General features: G+C 29.2%; 1 protein-coding gene across 1 annotated transcript in view; it reads left to right on the forward strand.

Annotated features, from left to right (window-relative positions):
* tefu (Serine/threonine-protein kinase tefu) overlaps positions 1-16,323 on the forward strand; it is a 297,692-nt gene that overhangs the window by 126,564 nt on the left and 154,805 nt on the right. The window contains exon 24 of the mRNA XM_075382004.1: positions 1,608-1,763. Coding sequence (XP_075238119.1) covers positions 1,608-1,763 — 156 coding nt within the window. The remainder of the gene's footprint in view (positions 1-1,607; positions 1,764-16,323) is intronic.

A 16,323-nucleotide genomic window follows, 5' to 3' on the forward strand; every position in this document is an offset into this window, starting at 1 on the left:
CTTCATTATTTTTTGAAACGCGTCTGTAAATAAAGTAAGATCATCTGCTACATCCTCTTTAAGTGATTTTAAATTTACTGGATGAGATGTGACTACATCTAAGATATTAAATCGTGTTAAGTTATTCCATTGATGGTTTTTGATATAAATTATAGAATTAAACTATGTAGACTTTAGAAGAGTCTTGTTTCGAAAAATATTGTGGAGCCTGTAGTTGCTGCATCTTATTAGATAGTCTGATTATAAATAAAAAAAAAAAAAAAATGAAATACTTGCAAATAAAATAATTTATTATCTTTACATTTTATGATATGCCTTAAATTTAATTTGTTTTGGAATCCTTTGAAAAACCGCAAATTTTTGGGAGATATCCATAAAACTGGATATCACATTGCCCTCACAAATTAATTAATCTCTGTAAAATGTAAATTTTTATTTTCCTAAAGTATACATTGCAATCTGTTCAACTAGTGAGCAATAAGTAACCTCACTCCATAGCTTAATGAGATGAGAATGATGTGTAGTCTTGTACAGACTCAGGCCAGTCTTGAGACATGTGGTTAATTGAATTCCAACCACCAAAGTACATGAGTATCCATAGTCTAGTATTTAAAACCGTATAAAAGCTACTAACTTTTACTAGGTTTTGAACCTTCAACTTCAAAAATCAGCTGTTAAATAAGTGGTTTGCGACAAGTTAACTACTAAACCAGCCTGGAAGTCTGAGAAATAGTAAATGCATACATAAAATCTATCTGTTCTTATGTATGGTATTGTTATTTGGGCAACCAGCCGTACTCTATATCTTTTCAAATTTCAAAAGAAAATACTATGAGCAACATGTCTTGCTAACAAAAGAGAACCACTTTCAAAATTCTTAACAGATTCTTAACATCTGTTAAGAAGTTAATTAGTTGCCTAACTGTTTATATCATTTCTTGTTCCCTCAAAACTGAGAATTCTTTTGTGAAACCTTTTCTAGCACAATTATCAAACAGAATAAAACATTTTAGATTAACTGCTCATCATCTTACCCTTTATATAAAAAAATTAAGCCACATGTATGCTTCTCAAATTTTATTACAAGCCTTGCCCACAATATAAAATTTCTTTCAAAAAGAAGACAAAAAAATTTACTCATAAATAAGGTATTATTTTGTTGATGAATTTTTAAACAATAATTTTAACAAGATTTTATGAGCGATTACTAATGAATGTTTGTATTAATAATAGTAATCACAAATAAATTGTTAAATATATTTATTTCTTAAAACTTTAACATTGAGAAGTTAATACACTGGTAAATAGGTTATCACAGTTATATTTTAGAATGAATTTAATGAATTTTTTTGTGTAATGTTGAAAATAGTCATAAACTGTTGTGAACAGGGCCACGATTAATGAAATTTTCAATTTCATATTAAAAATTAAAAAGCGTTAGTCAACTCCATATCAGATTATTATTCTCTTTTGCTTTACAATAAATTTTATTTACAGTGTTTGGCTAAGGTTAATGTTTTACTACCTTTATCAGAATAATGGTACAAGCTAAGCATACGTTATACAGGATTATATTTATTTTATTTCACTGTATTATTATTTTTCAGGATTTTCCATGGACTTTGATGAATTGTTCATCTGAAAAAGAATTTTACTTAAAGTGGAAACATTCAGTAGTTCCTGTACTTCTTTATAGAAATAATATGAATTTGTTTGAAGAAGTTACAAATAAATTGCAGATAAGTCGCAGTGATTTGATTAAGGTAATTTTGATAGTTGTTATTTTTAATTTGCATTAATTAATATAATTATTGAATATATAGTCAAATTGAATCAGTATTACTTGTCAGTGTTGGAAAGTTCAATTGACACGCAGTGTGGGGATCGATTCCTGAACTGAAGGGGAGACACGAGTAATATCAGCACAAGCACATGCAACAAAGTATCTGGCTTCTTGTTATCTACAATATCATATCACTGTGCACTATCCCCTCCTCTTTAATGTTAGCAATGCCACTACTGCTTCATACACCCCAGGTGGAAATAAAACTTGTATCTGTGTATTTACTAATCTTAAACTTCAACAAGTAATACCACTAGTTGGACTTAACAGATAAACCCACAGATTGTTTTTACCCTAGCTATTGTTTCCCAAACATTGCAGGTTTATTGTAAAAGTCAGCCCATTTTCCACTATTTAATTTCTGAAAGACAGGATGCAGAATAAGTAAAGAGGAAAGGTAAAAGTTATTATTACAATACTTTATTATTATAAATCTAAACTTTTACTTATATTCAAACCAAAAATCTAATTGTATGTTTAGATTTAACTACACACAATTATAGAAATATGATATAATCCATATGTCATTATGCTTATTATTATTATTTTAGTATCGAAACCTTATTCCAATATTACACTATCATCATTTTATAATTGCATATATTAACTAGACAAAAATTAAATATGATTAATCATTCAGTTAGGTAGACTCTGTTAACTATGTATGGCTTTTTAATGTTCATTTTAGTTTCATTTGAAGCTGAATTTTGTTTATAGAATATTTAGAACATTGAGCAGTTAAATTTACATAAATCACAACAAGCACTGTGTTTGTTTGGCGATTGTGTTTATGCACAATGATTTATTTTGTTTATCCAGTAAAGGCCACTAAGTTTGCAGATTTTGAAGGTCACTGAATATCCAGATTTTTTAAATTTATGAGATTTCCTTGAAGTCTCAGTTTGTGTAATTTAGTGAGGTATTTTTTGTTTTGTTATTTATGTTTGTTCATTTTATTTATTTAAGTCTGCAAGTATGTTGTTGTAAGTGTTTGTGAGTAGAAAGTGTTTAGTGTTAAGTTGTACAGTATACATGGTCTTCAGGTGACATGGATTTGTTAAAAGTCTGTGGCTGCTATTTTTAGCAGCAGGTAGTTTACGCGAATTTGGATGGTTGTTTTTTTTTAGTTTTCTGTATATTATGAAAGTGTTCTTCTAAATTTTTTTTTATGATTGTAAAGTCAAGAAGATTTGTTTGTTTACCGTTTTTGTTCTTATCTGTAAATTTGGGGTATATTTTGTGAATTCACGTTAACAATTGTTCAGATTACCATCTTGTTGTGTTGCCTTGGTACTTGTGATGTTGCCCTTTTCTTCTGTATGTTCGAATAATATTGGTAGAATATTATTACTGGTGTTGGCATTAATTTGAATGTTGTGTATGCATACGTCATATTTTCATATCTGTAAAAACAGCTTGTGTAATTTAAATAAGGAAAGGTTATGATAGTGCAAATGTGGGCTATTATTGTTTGTATTTTAGTGTATAATCTAATCTAATAATTGTAACATCTTTAATTTTATATCTGTACTATGAATATCTCTTTTATACAAATTGCAAAACATCTACCTCCTCGTGTTTAGATTATCTCAGTTTTGAAGTAAAGTTTTCTGCATCTATTCTTCAAATATACAGTTCTTTATTACTTTGACATATTTATAAGATATATTTGCCATATAAAAATATGGTGTGTGTGTGTGTGTGTGCGTGCGCACACACACACACACGGGCACACACACACGGGCACACAAGCTAAACATATTTATTTGTAAAATTGATTAATCTGTGTCTTAAAAAAAACGTTGAATTTATTTTTCTAATCTTGTGCATTAATTTTCATTGTTACTAGATTGATCACCATTTTCATTATCTGATTATGAACTTGTCATTGTCTCAGTACCAATTTATTGTTGACTTCTTAGAAAGCTTTAACAATTAACTCTTGAGTATACTGTTTTCATCTAGAGACAATTGAAATGAGTTAATTTTACCTTAAATCATGGTTTTTATTAGTCTTTCAGTTACTGTCTGTTATCAATAAAACTTAAAGGCCAGTCAAATGCACACATCCACCATAGACATAATTTTTCCCAGCTAGATCAATCTACCTCCTTCAAGAATTTGTTTTATCTCTCTTGTTTGTCATTTCCACAATCACTTTGTCCAATTCTTAATGATTGTGCATATTCAATTTAGTTGTTATATTGTATTTTAATAATCATATCTTTTCAATCATTTTTAAGAAGTTTTCTGGTTAAACAACTTATAAGAAATTAGTTTCTCTGTTTTACTATTTCTTCTGCTAATTAAAACTGATTTCTCTCCTTTCTTAATTGTAGTATGAATAACTTTCAAAACAAGCAGTAATTTAATTGGCATTAGCCATCAGTGAAAGATCATAAGTTTTGTCTTTTTCTTTTAATAATACAGGGTTATCATAAAAGAATGGTGCGGTTTCAGTAATTCATAGGAAGATTGTAGTGAAATTTCTAGATGTTATATTGGTATCCCTGAAAGCCTCCAACCCAAAAGTTTGTTTATCAGCAGTTGTAACCACAACGTCAGTTCTTGTATTGTTGTTGCGGATAAAGACAAAGCAAAGTGTGTTTTATTGATGGCTGAATTAAAATCCATAATTTTAGTTCAACGTGTGTTTCGATGTGAATTCGGAAGAGCTCCACCACACAAAAATAACATAACACATTGGTTCAAACAGTTCGAAGAAACTGGATCGGCTAAGAAACAGAAATCAACCGGCAGACCAAGTGAACCAGACGAAATGGTTGAACTAATTAGACAATTGGCAATTAGAAGTCTTGGGAAGTCCATCCCCCATCGAAGCGTCGAATTAGGTATTCCAAAATCAACAGTTCACAAAGTTTTACATAAAAAACTTAAATTACACTCTTACAAAATCCAGATACTGCAGGAATTGAAACCCGATGATTGTTGTAAAACATTACAATTTCGCTGTTGAAATGTCGAACAGAATATAAGTGAAAATGAATCATTTTTAGATGATATAATTTTTATAGACGAAGCTACATTCCATGTGAATAGATGTGTTAACAGACACAATTCACAAATATGGGGCTCTGAAAACCCACACGCACTTATTGAGAAACAACGCGATTTGCCTAAAGTTAATGTTTGGTGTGGTGTGATGAAAAATCGTGTAATAGGGCCTTTCTTCTTTGCTGAAAAACCAATTAATTGAGTTGTATATCTTGACATGTTAACCAATTATTGCTTTCCTCAGCTGGATGAACTCAAAAACATTCATCAACTTCATTTCCAACAAGATGGTGCTCCCCCTCACTTCAATGCATTGGTCACGGACGCTTTGAACGAAAAATTTGGAGATCGATGGATAGGCCGGCAAGGACCCATACTTTGGCATCCAAGGAGTCCAGACCTGACACCTTGCGATTTTTTCTTGTGGGGGTACATCAAAAGCGTTGTTTATACATAAAACATTCGCCACCTAAATCACTTAAAAAACAGGATTAATGAAGCAATGACAACCATTAACAAAGAAATGTTAACTAATGTTTGGAGAGAAGTTGAGTATCGTTTGGACATTTGTCGAACGACTAAGGGCGCACATATTGAAATTTATTAATTATGTAAAAAAATGTTCGAGATGACAAATTTGAAAAATAAAAACATAAACTGTAAGTAATTCTGTTTTAATTTAAACCATGTTCAAAACCTCACCATTCTTTTATGATAACCCTGTATTTTATGGAATATTTATATTTATGTATCCAGAAAGTTTTTGCACCAATGTACTTCTTTTGATTTTTAGTGATTGCAAGGAAAAATTTCATAGCCAACCTTATCATGCTGAAAATTTATAAAACTTGCACAATTCTGCGCAAGAAGATAGACTTTTCGTTTCTGACATCCTCACTATTTGACAGTCAGATTTTCAGAGTACAATGCACTACATATGTTTAATTAACAAGTAGACCCTACATGCAAGTATCAAGTTTAAACTCCCTCATCACTGTGACTCACTGCATTAGCATATTTGAAAAATACACATATACAAAATTAAATGAAATGTGAGGCTATGTTGATAGCCTCACATTCAGGTGTGCATATATATATATATATATATATATATATATATATATTACATTCTAAACCATCTAGTATAGAATATTAAGATAGGATAATCTTACCTTAATTTTATAATGAAAGTACTTTAGTGGTATCCCGCATCCTTAGTCATAATTGAATTCATTTAATTAAACTGCATTTTTTCAAAAGATATTAAAACTGTTAAAATTAAAAATACTAAAATGAACCATGTACATACAAATATGATTAATAGAGCAATCCAGTACACCCATAATAACAAAGAAAAATTAAAAAATAACCTATGATTATGATGTTTAAAAAAATAAACATAAAACATATATCAATTGAAAATGTATATGATGCTACGTTAATTAATCTTATATATATATAAATTAATGTTTGTTTATTCAGTATGTGCTCCTGACATTCATCTAATTGTGATGAAAATTTGGTGAGTTGTGTGATACCCACGATGATTTCTAAATTAGTTTGGACCCAATAGGTGGCGCTAGATTTAAGATATTTTGAAAAATTGTATTTACGGTCCAATTTGGCTTATATTCAGAATATTTATTAGTTGCGTGAAAACAAATATTTTTACAAAAACTATATCCGCTAGGTGGTACAAAACAAACAAAGAAATATACAAACAGACTATATATATATATATATATAAATAAGGCAAAGTTCATATGTGTGTCTGCTATAGACTAAAAAACTACTGGATGAATTTACATGCAGGAAAATGGTAGAAAGGGAAAAATAAAAAAGAAAAGGAAAATTGGAAAAGGAGGAAAAAACAGAAATTGGGGGAAAAGAAAAAAGGTAGAAAGGAAATATATAAAAAAGGGGGAATAGGGAAAGGGAACAGGGGGTTAAGTGAAAGGTTAAATTTTGTGAATTCTGTAATGTTTTATTTAGGGTCAGCTAGTAATATTTATAAAAAACAACTATCAAAACAAAATAACATTACAAAAAATACATAAGACACAAAAATGTGAAAATATATATAAACTGTTTACACGCTAATAATATCATTGAACAAATTACTAAAACTTACAATAAAGAAATATTTAAACCAACATACAAACCTAATAACTTCACAATAAAATATTTAACTAAAATAATAATAAAATAAACAATCTGTATGAAATTTATGAAATTAAATGTAATGATTGTGGTGGTATTTGTATACGAAAAAGAAGTAGATCATTTAAAACTAGATTTTTTGTACACTGTAGAAATTACAAAATAGTAAATTAGGTTTATCTAATATGGCAGATCATCTAATAAACAATAAACATTTTATTTCTGATATTAATTCAACTTTAGAAATATTAAAAAATAAATAAAGATAACAAAAGATTATAAATATTTGAAAAAATTACTTATATAAATTCAAACAAAATTTTGATTTGATAAACCATCAGACAGTGTTTGAAGGAGATAATCTTACAAAAACAGCAACAGATAGCACCACTCATATAATAAATTAACATGAGTTTTCACTGTAATATTACAGTAATGTAACAAACATTACACCATGTGCAAGGTTTATTTTACTTTCTTTTTTAACATTTTAATATCTTTATTTAATATGCAGTTTAATTAAATAATTCAGTCACGACTGAGGATGCAAGATCCTATGAAATTACTGTCATGATAAAATTAAGGTAAGATATGTTTTCTCTCAAAATTCTGTACTAGATGGTTTTTGTTAGTAGAAATTAAAAAAAAAAATATATATATATATACGTACATGAAATATAAACTACCAAAACATAATAATTAAACTCTAATTAATAAGTTAAACTAAACATATTCATTTCCAATCAGTTTTCTTGGCATCCTGTATGTTCAATGGAATTAAATTCTATATCTATTATATTAAAACATACTTTTTAATGATGTTATTATAAGTTTACATGTAATTTTGCTGGCCAGTACTGTAATATGTTTTAATTTTTATAAATTTATAATTTAATACCAACTGAAGATGTGGGATACTGCAAAATCCGGTTATTGGAAATAATTATAGTAAGTTTAATTTCTTTAATTACTGTGTTCTAGTGGTTTATATTTCATAGAATTTCAAATTTTGTTAACACAACAGTCAAAATGTTAATGAAGTATTTGGATATATATATATACATATTCCCATCATGCAAACAAAAGTAATACCATACTTTTCTTCAAAAAGTCAGTAAAAAGATTTTTCTAAAGCTTTCTTTTGCACTTTTCTGTAGATAAACCAAATTGTTGCTGTTCACATGAAATTTTAATTAATTTTTCTTTAAGTTTACATAACTATACCTTTTTCCTTTGAAGGAACTTGAAGTTTTATTTTTAGCAGAAACATGCTCCATCTTGTTGTATAAAAAGTAGAATAAATATTAAATTATGATAGAACACAAAAAAGCTATAAATTCTTACTTGATCTATCAAATCAGTGTGCTGCAATTGAATTACAATTTATATTTATAGCCTGTTTGTATTGTTAGTGATTAATAAAATTGCTTATAATTAAATAGATTATTATTGGTTCTTTTTCCTGCCCTTTCTTTGCCATATCACTTGAATAGGATAGTGGTTTGTTGCAAGTCAGAATAGCAACTTGCTATTATTATCATCACCTGATTTTGTTTATAAAAATTTTATTATTTACATGCAACAATACATTATACAGAGTGATTGTAAAGTCGCGCAACCCAAAATTTTTTGCCTTATAGGAATGACAGTTAAATTTGAAAAAGATATTTTAATTAGGGTAATTTTTTGTGTGACAGATTAGTTATGGTAGCATTGCTAAACCACACCACCAAACAACAATGGGCATGGCACCAAGCAGTTTGTTTAGTCCCAGCAGCAATGTCTTTTACACAAGAACGTGTCTTTATTGTTGTGAATTACTGTGAGTTGAAATAGTACACAAAGTAATTTTCAAGAAAATTTTTTAAATGCTTTTCCAGATGCTAATGTGCCAAACAAATTCGCTATATGTCGTTTATTTAATTGTTGTCTGGATACAGGTAATGTGCATGACTGTAAGTGTACCGGCTGTCCAAGTGTTTTAACTTATGACAGTCTGCAGACGATAAATGAAATACTTCTTTGTTCTCCAATAAAGTCTCTTTAAAAACTTTTTTAACCAGATTGGGCTACCTTACGGAAGTGTTCATCAGGCTACTAAAGTTCTAAAATTGCTTTCGTACTAAATTAATGTAAGTCATCAGCTCCAAGAACCAGATAAAAAAGAAACTAATGCCGTACTGTTGATGGTTTAAAAGTTTTATTCAAAATAACGTATCTGTTCTAGACAAGGTTGTTTTTCAGCAATGAAGCTTGGTTTCATCTTAGAGGATATGTTAACAGTCAAAATTACAGAATATGGTCTTCAGAGAACCCATATGTTTTCCATGAATAGCCATTACATTGGCAAAAAATTAGGTTGACTTCACCCGAATGTGGTGTGGTGTATCTCATCAGAGAATTGTCAGAACTATCTTTTTTTTGAAGACCATCACAGCTGAACGGTATCAAGAAATAATCATGCAGTTTATAAGTGAATATTGCTGTTGTGAATAAGTGCCTTTTTGTTCACCATACGTAAATTTATAAATAATACTTTTATTTATAATAGTGAAACCAACTCTTTGAAGCAAAAAAATTATTTTTACAAATTTCATTGTAAGTTTTTCAGCTTTTTATCTTAAGAAAATACTATTCAAGCACTTATCTTGTTTGCAGACATGAACTACAGTTCTAATGTTGATTTCACTATGTGATTTCTTTTGAAGTTGAAGTTTTTACTTTGTTTTTAACCATATTTGATATCATCAAAGTTTTTCAAAGTGTCTAAAACTAGAAGTATTTCATTGATTTACAGGGTGATTCACATAGTGTTAATGGCAGTTCTGAGCTTATTCTCCTCAGTGAAAATAATGAAAAAAGTTCATATAAACATGAGTCCAGAAACACTCTGGTAGCGAATTATGACTAGCAAAAGATTTTGCCTAGATTCCTGGGCAAAGAGTGAAATAAAACCTTTCTGAAATTCTAAGAACCCAAATTAACGTGATGGTTTCTTATGATTTTTAAAAGAGGTTCCAGAACCATACCTCCAGTAGTTTTCATAATATCCAATGTAAAACTGAAAAAAATTATTGTCAAAAAACTCATATTTTTACATTTGTAGTACAAAATCCTTGTTAAGTAACTAATAAATGCGTAAAATTTATTATCAAAACTTATACATAATTAATTCTGAGAAAATTCATGTAAAATAACCCAATAGAAAACAAATACAAGTTCAAGAAATTTGAATTTATTACTAATACTTCCTGTATTTTAAATGTTATCAACTTCAGGAAATGAAGTTACATACATTTGATAAAATTAAAAAAAAAAAAGCTGACAACATAGTTGTAGGACTTTCCTGCCATGCTGCTTTTTTCTGATGCACAGCATATACTCACACCTTAATTAAAAATATTTATCATTTTATTTAAATATAATATTTTTTGTTTATTTAATTCATTGATTCTAACTAAAGCGCATGTGCATACTGTATTTCATTTGCGTGGGTGTGGCGGTACTCATGGCCACTTTAAATACATTTTTAAACTTTAAATATTATTCATTTATTTAATTCTACCCCTCACTGTGGCATTACAACACAGTTGGTGCCGGATGCTAAACAGAAAAAGAAAGAAAGATGACTGTATTCATCCGGAAAATTTCCATCTGATTTTTGGATTTCTTAGATGTCAAATGTAAAGATCCAGTAAAAACTGCATATTCCCAAATTGGACCAATTACCATACTTTACCTTCTATAGCTATAGCTCTCCTATAGCAATAGGGAGGAAAGAAATAAAAATGTAATTGTTACATTTAAGAAAGTTTACAGTACATTTAAAAAATTTGCCCTACTTCAGTTCATTTGGCTCCACACTTTCAGATTGCTAGTTTTGCTCTCTGCAATTCTGCAAGGTTTTCCTTAATTTATAGTATGAGCAACCACTTTTCACGCTTAAGAACTTTTCTCTTGTACACAATACTTTTCAACCAGCCCCAAATGCAAAAATCTAATGGTGTTAGATCAGATGATCTTGGTGGCCAAAAATGTGGCTTGCTGTGGCCAATCCATCACATTGGAAATTACTCATTTAATTATGCTTGTATGACATATGAGAAGTGGGGAGGCTTACCATTGTTCTGAAGGTACATGCAGTATCTTGATGTTAGTGGAACATCTTCTAATAGCAGTGGCAATTGTTTCTTAAGGAATTCCAAATAAATGTTGGAATTTAGATGTTCATGGCAGAATGAATGGTCCATTTAACTAATGATAAACTAGATCATACCACACATTGATGCTAAATCATTGTTGGAAATTATGTTGTACTGTTGTGTGTGGTTTGACTTTTGCCCAAGTGTGTTTGATGCGAAAGTTATTGGTGTCGTTCCAAGTAAACTGAGCCTCTTCAATAAATAAAATGAACCCGTGCAGTCGGCGGTTCATATTCAACCAAGTGCAATATTGCCAACAAAGAGTAGGATCTCTTGGTTGAAAATTTTTTACCTGCTGATTATGGTAAGAATACAGCTTGTTACAAAGTGTTTTCCACACTGTAGACTGGGAAACTGAACTACCGGGAAAAGTATGGTTTACTAACAGACTGCATTGAGTAGCCCCAATGATGATTTCATCAGAATGGTCATGATAAGCAGTAATGCTGGGAAATGTATCTGTTTCTCATAGCATATCGAATGTTCCAATAATTATTTTAGCATTTGGAACTCTGCATGTAGGAAAACGTTTTTAATATTCTGCAGGAACAAAAAAAAGTTTCATTTCTATCACACACCTCCAAGATAAATACCATGTTGGCATATTCCTGTCATAAAATAACAAAGGTATTGCTGTAGCATGATTTCAATTAAAACACATACACACACACACATACTTAATTAAACTCCACTGTACTGGAAATAATTCACAAAAGTAACACACAACATGCAAATGCACTGATGACAAAACATAAAATTTGCTGTTTGCCAGTTGATTTCTGTGTTACCACTTAAGAAATCATAATTTATAAATCATGTAATTATAATAAAAAATCGTAAATTATGAAATCATAAAATCATAATTTTCAATTTTATAGTGAATTTGAGAAAGATGCATAAACTTTATTGTCTGAAAACATTAACACTAGTACTTTTATTTTATTAATTTCTTAATTTTATTTTTATCTTTGTAGTCCAGATAGTATCTATTTTGGGTTGGACTTTTTCTATATGATCACTAATTTTTACTTTAATGCTTCTGGAGTATCATCAGAAATGATTATTTCATTTTGCACCAGTTGAAAAAGGTGTACTTAAATTTTTATTGAACAAAATGTAAAAAAATCGCAAAAATATTAATTTTTTCTCCTTTCCTTGGATAACTCGATAACTGTTCAGTTTAGAAAAAAGATTGAGAGAGAAAAAAGTTTTGTTATTAAATTTTACACAAAATATCATTGGTTGGAAATCGAAAAATACAATATTATATGCAAAAATAGCAATAATTCTCCAAAAAAAAAAAGAATTCTTTTGAATTTTTTTCTAATAATTATATTATACATAGGACCTTCATTTTTCCCCTCAAAGAACTTTTTGATATGATAAAGCAATGTCAAATTTAAGCAAAATCAGTCTGACAGTTTTTGCACAATAATTTTGCAATCCAGAAAAAAAGCGATTTTTCCAAATTGTGTTGGGCCTGAAATAAAATCTCTCGATACTTGAAAATTTAATCACATGTAAAAGAGCATTCAAACTTTCAAATGCATTTTGGAAAATTTAAAGTTTATTAGGAGAGCCTAGAGAATTTTTCAAACATACTTGTAATTTCTCTGCTTATAAATAAATTAAATAGCTTCACAAATTTTTATCTATATTAATTTTAAAAAACACAGCTTAAAAGTACTAGGAAAGATGCTTCTTCAAAGAAAAAAGAAAAGTTTCAATTCATTAAATATCTCTAGAGATGTAACTGATGAAAGTTGACCGTCATTGTGCAACTTTTAGAATAAATTATTATCAAGAAATTCATAGGCCAATATTTAGGAGTAATTCATGTTTGCCAGTATAATATTTGAAATTTTTAGCTTACAAGACAACAATAATTTAAAAAAATAAAAACAGATTTAAACATTTTTTTTGTTTTTTAAAACAGATTTAAAAATGCATTTGAAAGTTTGACTGCTCTTTTACATGTGATTAAATTTTCAAGTATCTAGAGACTTTATTTCAGGCCCTACACAATTTGGAAAAATCACATTTTTTTCTTAAATCTGAATTGCAAAAATTATTGTGAAAAAACTGTTGGAACGATTTTTTTGAAATTTGGCATGTTGCTTTATCATATCAAAATGTTCTTTGAAGGAATATCTGAAGTCCTATGTGTAATATAATTACTAGAAAAAAATTTCCAAAAATCTTGTTTCTTTTTTCTTTTTTTTTACAGTTATTGCTATTTTTGCATCAATATGTATATTTCACTTTGCAACTAATGATAGTTTGTAAAATTTAATTATAAAACTTTTTTCTGTTCCGATCTTTTCTCTAAAATGAACAGTTATTGAGTTATCTAGGGAAATAGGAGAAAAAAATGGATATTTTTATAATTTTTTTACATTTTGTACAATAAAAATTTAAGCACACCTTTTTCAGTTGGTGCATAATGAAATAATCATTTCTGATGATATTCTGGAAGGATTAAAATAAAAATTAACAATCATAGAAAAGGTCCAAGTATGCCCATTTTAAAACAGATGCCGCCTGCACTACGAATACATTTTTTATTGTATCATTGCACTTAATAAGAAAGCAAACATGCTTTTTCCGTGTAATCCCTTCGTTTATATGGTAAGTATTAGCAATAAAATCAAATTTCTTGAACTTTTAATTTGTTTTTTATTGGGGTGTTTTACATGAATTTTCTTAGAATTTAATTCTTTACAAGTTTTGATAATAGATTATATGCATTTATTAGTCATTTAATGAAGATTTTGTATTACAAACTTAACAAAATTTGTTCAGACAACAGATCTTTCTGTTTTACGACAAATATCATGAAAACTACTGGCTGAAACCTGTTTTATTCAATTTTTCAGGTCAAAAACCATAAGAAATCATGAAGCTTACCCTTAATTTTGGTTCCTAAAATTTCAGAATGGTTTTATTTTACTCTTTGCCCAGGAATTGGTTTTCTTTTTAATATCCATAAGGTATTCTTTTTTTTACTGTAGTTTATGGCTGGTGCATACCAAAAGAATAATACAAAATATATTGAAGCACAAATTTTGTCTACTAGTTTGGAATAAATGCAAGAGACTGCACCATAAATAAAATTAATTTCCAAGCATAATGTAATAAACATTAAAGTTAATCTTCACAGAAAGTTAGTAAGCACAGTTAATCTTCGAGGTTTCCAAAACAAAACTTATTGATAAAACACATGTATTAGATTATTAAAATGTGTGATACTGTTGAAAAAATGAAGTTAGGGGCAATTTATACTAAAATGAGTTGGGTGATTTGAACTTTCTATTCCATTCCTTTAGTGAAACTGTGATTCATTCTTACTTTCTCATAATATCATTGCCCCAGCTTGCACAAATAACTAAGATAATAGAAATGTTTAATCATTCTTAGACACTTAGTGAATAAATAATTGTGATTTTGACAATTGAAAGCTAAACAGGATATTTTCTTCTGTGTATTATACAAATGATAAGTATCTGGAAAAGGTGATGAAGTTAACAGTTTGATAATATTATCTGTTAATGTATTATCACGTTAAATGGAATAAGCTGTATATTCCAACTTTTATTTAACTTATTACACTGATAGACAAAAACCTATCATTTCTTGAATTGCTTTTTTGTGTACATTACAGATCTGTAAATAGAAAATTTCTATCACCCTTAGTTTTAAATAAATTATGCTTAAAAAAAAATTAAGGGAAAATATAGTTAAAATCTGTAAAATTTATAATTTTGTATGGCCATACCTGTGTTAGAATGTTTTTGCTGATGCTTTTCTTTTATAAATAGCCTCAGGCACAGCCCGAATTAATGTCCAACAGTAATCGGCTAGCATGTTAGTATTCCTTTTCCTTTTATAGGGGCTTTCCATTACCGAAATGTCTTGGTGAAAACGTTCACCATGTTCGTCACTTACGTCTCTTAGGTTGTCCATGAAAAAATCCAGATGTGAGTGGGAAATGTATTTCCAAAGACACATTACATCCCATAGCATTTTATGAAGAAAAAGTTGATTAACAACATTGTGGTAATTGTTGGATTTTTGTTTGCCGAGAAAAAGTTTGCAAACATCTTTAAATGAAGCCCAAGCTGCACTTTCTACATTATTTAACATTGAGTTAAATACATCATCTTTGACTACTAACTCTTATTTGAGGACTAACAAATATTCCTTCTTTAATTTTTCCTTCACTTACATTTGGAAATTTCTGCTGATGTACAAAAATCTGGGACTATCCTTCTTTATTGCTTTTACAAAATTTTTCATTAGTCCTAGCTTGATATGGGGAGGGGGTATAAGTATTTTTTTTGGGTTCAACTAAGGGCTCATTAGTAATACTTTTCCCATTTGGAGTTAAGTTGTCTCATTTCTTTCACTCTTTGGTAACATAATTTTTATCCTTAGCTCGGCTGTCCCATTCACAAAGAAAACACATGTACTTCGTATAGCCTAACTGCATGCCTAGCAAAATAGGTATAACTTTCAAATCACCACATATGTTCCAGCTATGTTTTTTATAATTTATTTTTTCAAGAACGTCTCATCACATCGTATATCTCTTTCAAATTAATACCTTAAGCAATTGGTCCTGAAGGATATTTGTTACCGTTGTGTAGTAGAACCACTTTTAAACTATACTTGGTTGAATCTATGAAAAGGCGCCAGTCCTCAGGTTTATGAACTTGTCCTAAGTAACATAAGCTCATCAATATTTGTGCAATAAACCAAATTATTTTCATCAATAAAGTATTGAGAAAGTTCTTTATTGTTGGCTTTGAAAGCCCAACATTTTTGTACTTTTTTGAAGTAAATTCCAACTTTGCAGTCTTGACTGCCTGATTCTTCATCGCTGCTTTCAAAACACATTCACAGGTGGCTCAGAAACTGGAATAATTTCACTGTTAGGTACAGGCCTGTAGATTGCAATGAAGGATATTCTACTGTATGTTTAGATTTTTTAGAAATCCCAGACAAACTTGTTAAACAAAAGTAACATTCGGTTACATGATCCTTTGGTTCACACCAAACCATAGGTACACCAAATGGCAAAGCTTCTGTGTACCTTTCAGCCAT

Source organism: Lycorma delicatula, chromosome 1, assembly GCF_047948215.1.
Source record: "Lycorma delicatula isolate Av1 chromosome 1, ASM4794821v1, whole genome shotgun sequence".
Lineage (NCBI taxonomy): Eukaryota > Metazoa > Arthropoda > Insecta > Hemiptera > Fulgoridae > Lycorma > Lycorma delicatula.